Source organism: Oculina patagonica, chromosome 2 (assembly GCF_052425735.1).
Source record: "Oculina patagonica isolate OP01 chromosome 2, crgOcupat, whole genome shotgun sequence".
NCBI lineage: Eukaryota > Metazoa > Cnidaria > Anthozoa > Scleractinia > Oculinidae > Oculina > Oculina patagonica.
This window is the reverse complement of record NC_135759.1, coordinates 27058360-27071695: the sequence shown is the minus strand read 5'-3', so window position 1 is coordinate 27071695 and position 13336 is coordinate 27058360. Positions and strand designations below refer to the sequence as shown.

The following is a 13336-nucleotide window of genomic DNA, read 5'->3' as shown; positions in this document are numbered from 1 at the left end:
TATTTGACGCAATGATTAAGTCAGGGGTAGCACCGATTGAAAATGCGCTAAGAACGAGAGCTACGAAAAGCAGGAGTCTACGAGCAAACGAAAACTGCACGTGATTCTATTTAAAGTGAAAACCGCTATTAAGGCTTAAGTTATGTATTTTCGACGAGATGAATAGCTTAAGATACATAGCAGATCCACTTAATAAACCATTACACATACCGAAGTGGTCGATGAATTTTGAAACGAACATTTACCCACTGCTCCCAGCACTAAAGTTTATTTGTTTAAGTTATTATAGCCCCTTTAAGTGTTTATACGCGCAAAACATCTTTGGACATCGTCTTTTGGCGTGCTGTTTGAACTGAGCCAATCAAAACCGATGAGTACTGGTGTTCAGTATTTGTTTCAAACCTTTCGTGTCCATACCATAAGAAAATAGGCCACATGTTCAGTAGGTCATGCAAGTAGTAGGTCGAAAGATGAATGTAGATAAAAATAATAATAATAATAATAATAATAATAAGTTGCTGTGTAGCACTTTTTTCATGTATTTTAAAACGTTTTCTCTTTTAACGAGGCGTTTCGGGAATAACCCCTTCATCAGTCACAATGTAAAAACCGTTGAGCGATCGGTTTTACAGATGAATGTCGCTATGCACGTAACAAAACGACCAGATACGTCTGTATGTTTCCGCTTTTGAGATTAGCAGCGTGACAAATGCTGTCTTGCAATGACAGGTCGGTGAAGTTGACAGCGCAGTGAATATCATTCTTAACCTTAAATCCTCCATCAACGACTTTTAAAGCATCACATTTTGTCATCGTTGCCATTGAAGAAAACAAATACGTGTGTGGGTGAAGCCTGTGTGGAAAACGATATTTGGTTCATTTAAGATACCTCTGCGCGTATGAAAAGCTATCACTGCGTCCACTAGCGGAAGGCGTGTGACGCTGTTCAAATCCTCGTATGTGCCAAGGTAAGTTCGTCCTAAACAAAATAAGTTAAAAGCAAGACAATTTAAAACCTAAGTAAATAAAACTGCTGGAGCGATCTGTGGTCATAGCTTAAAATAGAAAAATGGTTTAAACAGATCCAAAAAGATAAAAGGATACTCTAAATTTTCGATCGCCTTCTGCGGTCTTCTTCAGAGAATGATGGATTTTTTGCAAGGTTCGCAGAATTCTAATAAGTTGCATTGATGTTATTGTTCGTTGCCCCCCTGGGGAGCAACTAGCAATGCGTAAAACCTAAGGGAAAATGCAAATGCTTTATTTTTGGTAGTATAAGTATGTTTCAGTACTAGTGAGATCACTTTGCATAATACTGAATAGTACTTAACATGAGTAACATTTTGAAGAAACCAAATACGCGTGTGCCTGAAGTGTAGCTACTTTTTGGACTCTTCTGATATAGATAATCATTTCATTGGAAAATTGCAATAATACAGGCGTTTATTAGCGCAAGTTCTTCAAGCGGAAGAAAAGAATCTCTTTAAAGGAAAAATTACAACGAACGTTTTGTTAGTTATCAATGCAAAATCGTGAATCTCAAAGTTAGTACCGTGAGTGCTAAAGCTCGCATTTTCAATTTCATCAAAAATGCCACTGTTTCATAGTACGCTAGATGAAGCATTGCTGTTTTTTTTTTTTCAGGCTGGGCCAAGAAGGGGTACAAAAAATAACACTTTCGGGCAGGACCAACGCGAGACAATCAAAATACTTCATTTATCTCAGAAGCGTGGTTTTCTGCAATTCCTAAACAGTACGTGCACGAACAAACTGACTGCAAAACCTAAAACGTTTAAATTGACAGTAAATTGGAACAGTGTCAAGCATTAGCGAAGTCTAAATTTACAAAACGTGAGTACAGTCAGCGGGAAAACTGTCTTTGCGGCGCGTGTCGCGGACCGTGTAGTCTATGGTGGGACTATCATACCTGACGCATTCGTTCAAAAATGTGGAGACAATACTTCAACTAGATACCTCGCACTAAACACAAAACAGTTTTTCCTTCAGAAATAAAGTAAAAACAAGGAACTTGCTTCACTCCACCAATAGACACAAAACATAGCTTTTCTTACAGAAATAAAGTAAAAACAAGGAATTTGCTACATTCCACTAGATTGAACGGCTTAAAAATCTTCTGATGTAGATCAACTCATTAGTGCACTAATATTTAGATGTGGGTTTATTTTGGCCTAGAAAATTGGACGTAAAGTTTAGCCGTGTCTTTATCAGATATAAAGACACTCATTAAACATTAATTTCTTTTGTATTTCCTTTATGAATTATTAATGAGTTTTTTAACATTCTAAATAAAAGTAGCTGACAACGTCTGTATTGAATGACTGTCCAACAAAATCTAAACAAAAATTGCGTTATCTTGTAGCGTGACATTTGGTAATACATGGTAAACAATACTTCTCTCCAGTGACACTCGTAATTGTATTACACAGACCAAAATTGGAACAGCGTCAAGCATTAGCAAAGTCTAAACTTATAAAGCGTGAGTACAGTCAGCGCGCGTACATTCATGCGGCGAATCATTGATAACCACATATAATCATTGATGCAATTAACACCTTAAAGCGGCTTTATCTATTAAAGGAAACGAATGAGAGAAGCTACTAAACCTAACCCAAGTTGGCGCGTTTCGCACGTAGTAGCAGGAGCAATTGAGGCGGCTGTAATCGCATAGTAATAGACCTTTTTACGGTTTCCGACGCCATTTTGACCGTGGAGGCAAAGCGGGTAGAAATTATGCATGCATTTGTCCGGTATTTTTTTCCCGCATGATTGACGCGTTTCGCGGAAAAAATACGGTTAATAAAGCGCATTGTTACCCCCAAAAATTGTGTGATTTTTTAAGTGGAAGATAAACTGTGTTTATAGAAGTGTTTGCAATTTCTCCTGCTCTCAAAGGCAACAATCCCCTAAATACTTTGTCCACATAAATACTCAGCAGCTGTCAGTCACAGGTGTTTTCAGTCGGCCAGCTTCACCTTTTTTTGCTCTACGAAATACACTTCTAAATAACTTCCCTGGGCTAGCTAGTTCCGCTGATACTGTAAGCAAATGCATTATCATTGACCAGAAGCATCGCAAACGTCGCGGTGTATTCGTTCTCGAATTCAATACCCGATTTCATCAAACTCTGAGGGAGACTCAGCAACGATGCGCGTTGCTAAGTCTCGCGCATGTTTTGATGAATACAACTACCGTGATTCCCTGCAGGCGCGCGCTTTAAAAGGAATCGGGTAATCCCTTTTGTGATCATTCTCGAATTCAATTGGCTCCGAATATCCTCGTTGTGCTCGTGCTCGTCAATATAATATATGGGCTTCGAATAACTCCTTGTACTCGAGTGATTGCGAAATGGTCACGATAATATATCGAGTGGTAATGCATTCCTGAATCAGTGACAGTTCTTATTCTCATGTAAATGGTCACGGAACGGGTTTTGTGGTTTTCTTTTTTTAAAAGCATTGTCTGTGCCATATATCTACCGGAAAAGCTAATTGTTGTGTTAAATTGAATTTGACAGGGTGGGGAAAAGAATGGGTCTCACAACTGGCAACGTGATAATAATAATAATAATGATAATAATAATAATAATACTTTTATTTATATAGCGCTATTTCTATTTCTAAACAATAGCGCTTTACAAGATATTTACAATTAAAAATAAAATATCTATATTAAAAAGTTAGCCAACCCCACCCCCAATCAATGAAAAAAATTAAAAATTAAAAAGACTAACTAATTCACCTAAGTTAATTGTAAAAATACACTAAATTATAAAAAAATATCTAACTAAAATCTTTCCTAAAAAGATGTGATCAGTTCACGTTCTAGTAAGCGGTTCAGTTTTACGGTACGGCAGCAGGCCATCCCCCCCTCCACCCCCCCCCCCCCCCCCCCCCCCCCCCACACACACACACACACACCGAATGAAAGCTATAGCAAGCACGACAACGATGCCGTGGATTCAGTGTTTGTTGAAGGGGTCAGAACGCACGTTCTCACCGGAAATTGTTAGCGTCTTATAAAACCACACACGACAACGTTTTAAAAATATAAACGGTGCAACGAATTTAATTTTTTATCTTCAAGTCTCTATTGTGAAGCACCATGATGATGAGCCAAGAAATACGTTTTCGTTCTGCGCTTATGAAATGCTATAACTTGTCCACTGACGGAAGGCGTCCAATCGTTGCATACGCCAAGGTAAGTTCATAAACTAATAAGACTAAAAGCTACATACTTTTAAAGATAAGAAAAAAATCCTTTACGGAAGTTTTATTTTGTTTCAATAAGAAAGTTGCGAACTTTGCACTAAACATAAAACTTAGCAAGAGTAACATTTTGAAATTGTGTAAGAAGTGCAGCTACCCTTTGGTTCAAATAATTATTCCGCGGGAACAAGCAAACATTAGTGCCAGTTCTTTAACTGGGAGACGAGGGTCTTTTGGGGGCAAAATGCAATTCATGTCACTTTTCTTTATCAATTAGTTTATTGCAACTGGAGGTTCAAACATCATACCGGCTTTAAGAAAAATACCGTGAATTTTGAATTGCATCACTTTTCTCTTCCTCTGGGATGCCATCTTAACTGCTTAATGTATCTGTTAGCGATTAATGGCCATTTTGATAGTTGCCGTAATTGGTCGTAATTTATCGGAAGAGGAAACTCGAGTCTCGTGTGGGAAGAAACTGGGAAAAAGAATTACCGTACCACACGGTTACATCACCGAGGATAATTTACCTTGGCAAATGTTTCCAAGATAAAGCCCAACATTGCTTGTGTTCCCTGGGTAAAATGGCCCGGTTAAACCACACGACTAATAGCTAACAAATTTAAAGCTTTATAATGGTAACACGTATGTCGATGAATGCCCGAAAGAATGAGATCTGCGATTGCTCTACTTGATTTTAAGGAGCAGCGTAATATATAAGGGTTTAAGAATACTACTGGGCCGGAGGACTACATTAAACTGAGATTTTGTAAAGAGAAATTGGAAGGAAATAGCATTTGAAACTTTAGGGTAAACTAGACCAACAGTTTAGCCGGAAGTTGAAGCGTATGAGTATTTAATCATGCACGTAACGACAAGAATAGGTTGGTTTAACATGGAATAGGTTGGTTAACAAAAGTTACAAATCTTCAATATCTTTTTTTGGAATGCCTGATCGCAGGTTAGTGGTTAGCTACGTACGTTACTAGCCACAATAAGGACTGTTTCAGCGCGTATAAATATTAAACGTGCAAATATGTTTTTTTGGAATGTCTGACCGCAGGTTCGACCGCTGAGTACGTCACGAGCCCCAACTCTGAAAGCAGCTAGAAGCCGTCGTACACAACATGAAAAATCTAGCGGGATATAGAGCTCTTGGCAGGAGCCTGGGCTCCTCATTGTTACGCACTCTATGTTGCAAACTTCTCTTAACACACACTTCTTCATATCAGAAACCGAGAATTTTTTTTTATCTTTTAATTTTATTATTATCATATAGACTAGTTGATGTTTTTTTTTACCCACCACGGAAAATGGGTGATCGAAAACTCGTTGTCAATCCAATATCTTTTTTTGGAATGCCTGATCGATAGTTCGTCGTAGGCCTGAATACGTCACGAGCCACAACTCTGAAAGCAGCTGAAAGCCGTTGTACACAAACGTGCAAATCTAGCGGGATTTATAGGAGCTCTTGGCAGGAGCTTGAGCTCCTCATTGTTACACACTCTATTGTTACAAACTTTCTATTTACACACACTTTTTATATCAAAGTTAACCTGTCTTGAAAAGATGAATCTCTCTCCCTGACTCTCTGTTGGTCCCGTTACAGCAAGATAGTACAAGTCTGCCGACCGTAATCATATATTTTAGTTAGGATGTTAAATATCGGAATTTGTTACGAAAGGAAGTTTTAGCAACCACGACCGTGGATTCAGTGTTTGTAAAGGGGTCAGTGCTATCTTCGCTAAAAATGTAAACGCATGTTACAAAAAAATTGCATTACTTTTGACACTGTACGTGACATTGCTTGTGACATCATGCATGTTAAATCAGTAATGGATTTTCCCACAAGGATATTTATTTTTTAGATATATTGCTTATGTCTCGTGACAAGAACTTTCCAGAAGTTTGTTTATTTATGTGAAGGGTGCGACATGGCAAAGTCAATTTAAATGAACTTGATGTTGTGTTACCAAGAATCATGAGGTTTTTTTTTTTTTTTTTTTTGTAAACGACCGCTTCATTTAACCGAACCATTCGTAACAACGCAAAAGTTCGTTGTGCGTATTAAAAACGCAGATCTTTGTTATATTGCGTTACTTCTTAGCGCTAAAATGCAAATGAATGTTCCGTGATTTTTAACACACGTACGGATCATCCCATGACTTAAGACAAACAACGACTAAGTCAACAGAGAACCTCGAAACAAAAAAGCAGCAAAAAAATTGGCTGCGGTCACATCTGCGACGTAACGACGTCATACCTAGCTGTAGTTAGTGCTTTCGGTCGACTTTGCGCCACAACAATGCAGTTAACTAAAGTTGGTTTTGATAAGCCTAGCTTTGGATCATAATTTGGATCATAATTTCGAGTTAGTTCACGACAGCCCTTCTCGTTGATCCGTTGTTAAATGTAAAAAAGGAGATCGGCAAAAGCTGTCTAGCTGTTCCTCTATTTATTTCCTATTTTTGTACGCAACTCGGCGTAGAAAAAAATAAAATATGGTAAAAACTTTATACGGATAGAAGACGCTCTTGGCACGTTGTTTTTCTTTTCCCCACGCTTCACGCTTTATTTTGCATATTTATGTTTATCTTGCACTTTCGAAAAGAACTGTCACTTTCTGATTGGTTGTTCGTTTGTAAACTTAAGACCAACCCATGAACCGTGCTTGGGCACAACTTAAGTTAGTCTGTTTTGTTCTGGATCACCGAAGCGTAAATTCTGTAACTATAGTTAGAGTGAACAGCTTCAAATTTTTAAATTAAAATGACGTCACAACTGTAGTTAGTGCTTCCTGTTGATGTTGCGGTCATACCTTGCAGTTAAGGTGGCTCAATCGGATTTTTGAGTGACGATACCTTTCAACCGCCTTTGAGCAACTTGTATGCCACCGTAAACAATACGACTGAAAATCGATCAATACTAGCTGTACTATAGAAAGATGAAAGTTTCAAATGAGATAAGTTTCAACGAAATCGGAATACCATAATGAGGCATCCGGCAGAATTAAAAGTAGCTCGCTCGTGACAGCCCTTATTTTTAAATGTAAACATAGTTGACCGGCGAAGGCTGTGTCTAGTTATTATTCTTATTTCTTATCTTCGTGTGTCAAACCTTCGTAGAAAATTGAGAAATAATGTGAAACTTTTAACGGAAGAATTTAAAAAGAATTCTAGCCTCTTCGACGTTTTTTCCCATTTGTTTCCGCCTGGTTAAAGCTAAACAACCCTTCTGTCGCCTCCTTAATGCTAAACTGAGCGTTTTGGTAGTCCTCTTCCAGATTCTTAGAGGATTAACAATTTCTCCAAGTTATTGCCTGGATTTGTTAAAAAATTAGAGCTTTCCTTTGCAGATCTAGACTCACTCACTACTCCCACCTTTGCAATAAAGTGGTGAAAAAAGTTGGTTACAAAGTTGTCGGAACTATTAGGCAATTACAAAATCCCAATGCGTACTTTCGGAATCTTTAATCTATTGTAAAGCTTGTTTGGCACGCATTTTGATTGTTTTGATCGGCTTATCAACAACGAAAAAATAACCTGTTTATAAGAAAATTTAACAATGTCGAAACCCCAGTGCGTCTTTTCGGAACCCTTTTTCCTGTTGTAATTATAAAGTGTGTGTCGGAAAACACATTTGTTTTTCTTCAGCGCACCTACATCAAAACAACGAAGAAAAGCATGTTTCTTATTGTTTGAAGCCACTGTTGATACCTCGCCCATGTGAAAAATAAGCCGGTTATTTTAAGGCACCTCGGGGATATGTGTTTTATTCACCTCGGACTGCGCCTTCGGTAAGTAAATCACTGATCCCCTCGTTGCCTAAACATAACCCTTACTTGTTTTCGGTGTTATGTTAATGTGTCGACCTTTATTCAATATCTATGTTTTCTCATTTTAGACAGAATCTGCGCAGGAGTTCACAATTAAATAAAATGATCTCTTTGTCAGCATTGACGTTTATGAGGCTTGTGCTATTCTACTCTGCCTGTGGTGAGTTAAGGTTTCAATACTTACTTAGATAGTTAGCCTGGCGCATTTTTTACCTGCAATTCTGGAATAAGCATGGTTGGTACAGAATGCAAAGAATAATTTGGATTGCTGCATTAAAAACCGCCCACAAAGTCGAGATGATATGCACGCGGTTTTGGTACGATTAAACATTGCTTAACAAATATGGCGAGCGACGAAGAGAATGCCATTACAGTCATTGTCGCAGCAAATTTTCTACTTACTAAAGAGGAGGAAGAAAGTATGGAGACTGTAGTGGATTTGCCAAATGTTCTGGCAGTGCTATTTGCAAAGAAAAGGAGACATACCCCTCGAATCACGGGCTATACCGTCCGCCCCTTGGAGCAGAATGGACAGAAAGACGTTCTGTTCATTCCGGAATAAGATGCAGATTAAAAACCTGCGAGCGTTTCACATTTTGGCTATTCTTATTCCAGAATTGTGAATATAAAACGCGCCCTTAAGCCTGGTTTTCACTAGCGACGCAAGCACAAGCGCAAGCATGACAGCATGAACACAAGCGCAAGCTGAGGATCATTTTTTTTTCCTTTTATTGTGCTTGCGCTTGTGATGGTTGCATTTTTGAATCGCGCTTTTTGGCAGGTTGTTGACAAACTAGAGGAACTTGAACTACTTGATTTGACAGAAAACGTTGATGGGCCAACAAGTTGGATCAACCCGCTTGTGTGCATATGCTTATTAGACATAAGGGAGGCCAATCGAACAATACTGAGAGAGAGAACGCACCCTGTGCCTACCATTGAAAAGACTCTGCAGGAAGTCTCAGGGGCAAAAGTATTCTCCAAGTTAGATTTGAACATGGAATTTCATCAAGTAGAACTTGCTCCGGAGACGAACGTCTGTTATTTTGTGTCAATATGGCCACTAAAAAAAATTTCCAACAAATCATGGCAGGTGCTCAAACATTGCTCTGGTGCGCACAATATTCAATATTCCGTGTAGTTGACGGCCTTAACGCTTCTGAAGAAGAGCATGATGGAAGGCTGAATCAAGTGATGATGAAATTTAAACAAACAACTTTACGAGATATTCATGACTGGATAAAAATATGGGTGCGTGCGCGTGATCTGAAACTTAGCTTTATACATTTATATATAGATTATAGAAAGTCCATGAGCTTATTTTCATTCAAAGTTGAATATTTCTGCAACTCAGAGTAATCGCAATGATATTCGGCATAAACAATCGTGTTCTTTTTAAAAACGCATCGTTGTCACCATAAAAGCGTGGAATACAATTACCATAATTACATCTCTCTTGTGGAAACTGATCGTGTTTTTTTTTTTTTTGTGGCAGAGAATATAGCGCGGATACAGAACTTTATGACTTGCCATTGCAGATTGGTAAACTATGAATACTGTAGTGTGTCATAACAGAAGCGGAATTTTAAAAGAGCGCTTTTACAATGAGATGGAAGGCATTAAATTAAAATTTGCGCATTTAAACCACCATAAATTGCTGGCAAATTCTAAATTAAAAAATCCGCTTCTTTTATGACACTCTTGAGATGACTTCTTAGTTTTTGACAAGATGACAGTGTGCTACCTTCTATTCGTTCTGCCACAAAATTATGATCTTCCCAATTTGGCCCTAACGAGGCTATAAAATCGCCGTTAAGTGCAAGCTACCAAATAAAAGACGACATACATAATTTTTCGACATTTCTTAATGTTTCTGTAAAATTTGAGCTTGATCGCACCCACAACAGCCGAGAAATAAGCGTTTTAAAAGATGCAGGTCAACAAAATTTCGCTTCATGAATTTATTAATATTCATGCTGTATGTATCCCCTACTGAACTACGATAAGTGCCAGATAGGTGAAAGTAGCATGGAGTACCTTGGTAACGTGTAACTGACGAGGGATTACAAGTATCTGCTGATAAAGTCGAAGCTATTGTGCACGCAAAAGACCAATCCAATCAGATTTGCGAACCTTCTTTGTTTTGGCACAATATCGTTCAAACTTCGCGATCATTGCCAGCCCACTGTGGGATTTGACCAAATCACATACCAAAAGGAAATTCGGCATTGCTAAAGGTAATGCTTTCCAAGCAGTACAAATGCAGTTGACGCAGGCACCAGTTATGGAGTTCTTGTCGTGGCGCTCCACGAAAGATAACATTGGAACTGTCCCGCGTGTATTGCGTCATTCGGGATTCGGGATTCCCGAGAACACGTGCGATAAGAAGGAAGATTCGAGCCGCCATATTGGCATGTTGTGTTTAAGAAAAGAAAAAGTAAAAACTCGCCCAACGCGACATGGTAGCAGAGCGAGCGGATTGAAGTCGAAAACAAAAACAAAGAAAGCCGTACCTATCGTTTGAAGCCGTTCATTTCATCCTCAGCCGAATAATTCTTTCCTCGAAGCCGTTTTAGTGTTGTCAACAACATCAGCCTCGAATCAGCCGAGTTGACGAATTGCCTTGAAACCTAGCCGAATCCTTCAGAGACATGACAGACTTGGGATCCATTAAGAGACAAATCGGAGCAAGGAAAAGACATGTTGCTCTTAACGTTGACACAGCAAAGGAAATCAAACAGCGACCCATTGATGGCGATCTTGAAATAATCCTGGACGAAACTCGTGACAAACGCGATCAATTGCAGCAGCATTTAAGAGTGTATGAAAGTCTCCGAACGCAACTCGAAGACGCTGCAAAAGCCGTAGGAAAACGAGAGTATGACAAAGTTATGGAGGATTATGAAGAATACTCCAATCTTGCCTTCGAAGCCGAACAACTTGTTGTGGGACTTTCGTCGAAACTGGACATGATTAAAGACAGAATGGAATTCAAACTTAGAAGAGGAAGTGTGAAAGTAAACATCGAACTGGAGGAGAAGATGCTTCAAATCGAGCAACAGAAAGCCGAGATCGAGCACCGAAAGTTGCAAATAGAAGCAGAGAGGCTCAACCTAGAGAAAGAAAAACTGAAGAAGAAAATTGAGACTGAAACAGCAAAAACAGGTACGAAACCTAACACTGTCAAATTACCAAAGCTCGATTTTAGCAAATTTAGCGGGAAATTATTGAAATGGCAGGAGTTTTGGGACTCCTTTGACTCAGCAATACACTCCAATGAATCTCTCAGCCCAGTAGAGAAAATGAATTACCTTAGAGCTAAATTAGAGGGAGAAGCTGCAGAAGTAATCTCGGGGTTAACCTTAAAAAATGCAAACTATCAGGAAGCAATCAGACTATTGCAAAAACGCTTTGGTCAAAATGAGATTATCATCAATGCTCATTATACTAGTCTCATGGATTTACCTGCCTCCTCAAGCCATACATCAGCCTTACGCACGAGCTATGACACAATAGAGAAACACCTAAGATCACTACAAGCCCTGGGAGAGGATGTAAACACAAAAATGCTCGTATCCCTGATTATGTCAAAGCTACCCAAAGATGTGATTACTCACCTGACTGACCACAAAACAGATGATCAAGAATGGTCAGTACAGCTACTGAGAGATAAGTTGCATAGATACATCACCAATCGTGAAAATGCTGAGAGACAGTGTGGGACTCCCAAAGATGAAAGTAAACACCCTATTGGAAACATGTGGCCCACACTTCAGGACAGTGAACGTAAAACTACTACCGAAGCATTGTTCTCTGTTCCCAAACCTCCCAAAGATCAGAAAGTCAGAAGAAATGTCTGTATCTATTGCAATGGAAAACACTGGAGTGACGAATGTAGAAAGTACCCCACTGTGGCAGCCAGGAAAGAAAAGATAAAGGGACACTGTTTCATATGCCTAAAACAAGGTCATAATCAGAAATATTGCACGTCTAACAAGGTGTGTGCTCATTGTCAGCAGAAGAAACGTCATCACAGAAGTCTTTGCATTAACAAATTTCCAGAGAAACCGGCAGAGACTGTTAACACAGTGACTGAACCGATATCCACCACCATCACAGCAGAGAATACCCTGCTAGCTTCTGATGAGCATGTACTAATGCAAACAGCCACTACTGTAGTAGAAGATCTACAAAAATCAAGAAAAGAGACTGTCCGATAACTTCTGGATACAGGTAGCCAAAGAACCTACATCACTGAACAGCTGGCAGAAAGACTTCAGTTGCCAATCAAAGGATCTGATACCCTGACAGTCTACACATTCAGCTCATCCAAACCCAGACAGCTACAGACTCCTGTTACTGAACTCAGGCTGTTAACCAAAGATGGATCATCCCTGCATTTGAGAGTCAATGTTGTACCCAAAATTACTGGTACCCTGCAAAGAGCAAGCTTTGATACAAAGATCATTGAACACCTTCTTAAGGACATTACACTTGCTGATTCAATCCCCACTTCGAAAGAAGCCGCCAGAATAGAGCTACTGCTTGGAAATGACTATTATTGTGACATTTTCTCTGGTGACATATCAATGAAACAAGTTATTCCAGGATTGAATCTCATGGCATCCAAGTTGGGATGGATTCTGACAGGCAGAGTTAAGTCTCAAGAAGCTCAATATGCTCCTTCTGTGTCAATGCTCACATACACATCCAGTCCAATCAGAGCACATCTTGCTGCACAAGAACTACCTATTGAACATACAACAACATTGGAAGAGTTCTGGAAACTTGAAACACTCGGAATCAGTGAACCTATGTGTGTGACTGATGATGATGAAGCCCTGCAGAAATTTAATGACACTGTCAGATTTGAAGATGGGCGTTACTAAGTAACCTGGCCCTGGAAAGAAGAGTCCCCCTCGTTGCCAACCAATTATGAACTGGCAATGGGAAGATTGAGAACCCTTGTCAATAGACTCATGAGAAACCCAGAACACCTGACAAAGTATGATGCTGTCATTCAGGACCAATTACAAAAGGGCATCATTGAAGTTGTACCTGATGAAGATTCCGCAAACACATTGAAGCATTACATCCCACATCATGAGATAGTGACACCCGAGAAGACCACCACAAAGATACGCATTGTCTTTGATGCCTCCGCTAAAACCAGAAAGGGAAGTCAAAGCCTGAATGAAAGCTTACATCGTGGCCTAATAATACTAGATGATTTGTGCGGACTTCTGATGAGGTTTAGACTTAACAAAGTCGCCCT

General features: G+C 39.3%; 1 protein-coding gene across 1 annotated transcript in view; it reads left to right on the top strand.

The window, feature by feature from the left end:
• Window positions 1–8163: 8163 nt before the first annotated feature.
• Window positions 8164–13336, top strand: part of LOC144638424 (scavenger receptor cysteine-rich domain superfamily protein-like) — an 87217-nt gene continuing 82044 nt past the window's right edge. The window contains exon 1 of the mRNA XM_078497625.1: window positions 8164–8221. Within this exon, the coding sequence (XP_078353751.1) occupies window positions 8164–8221 (58 nt within the window). The remainder of the gene's footprint in view (window positions 8222–13336) is intronic.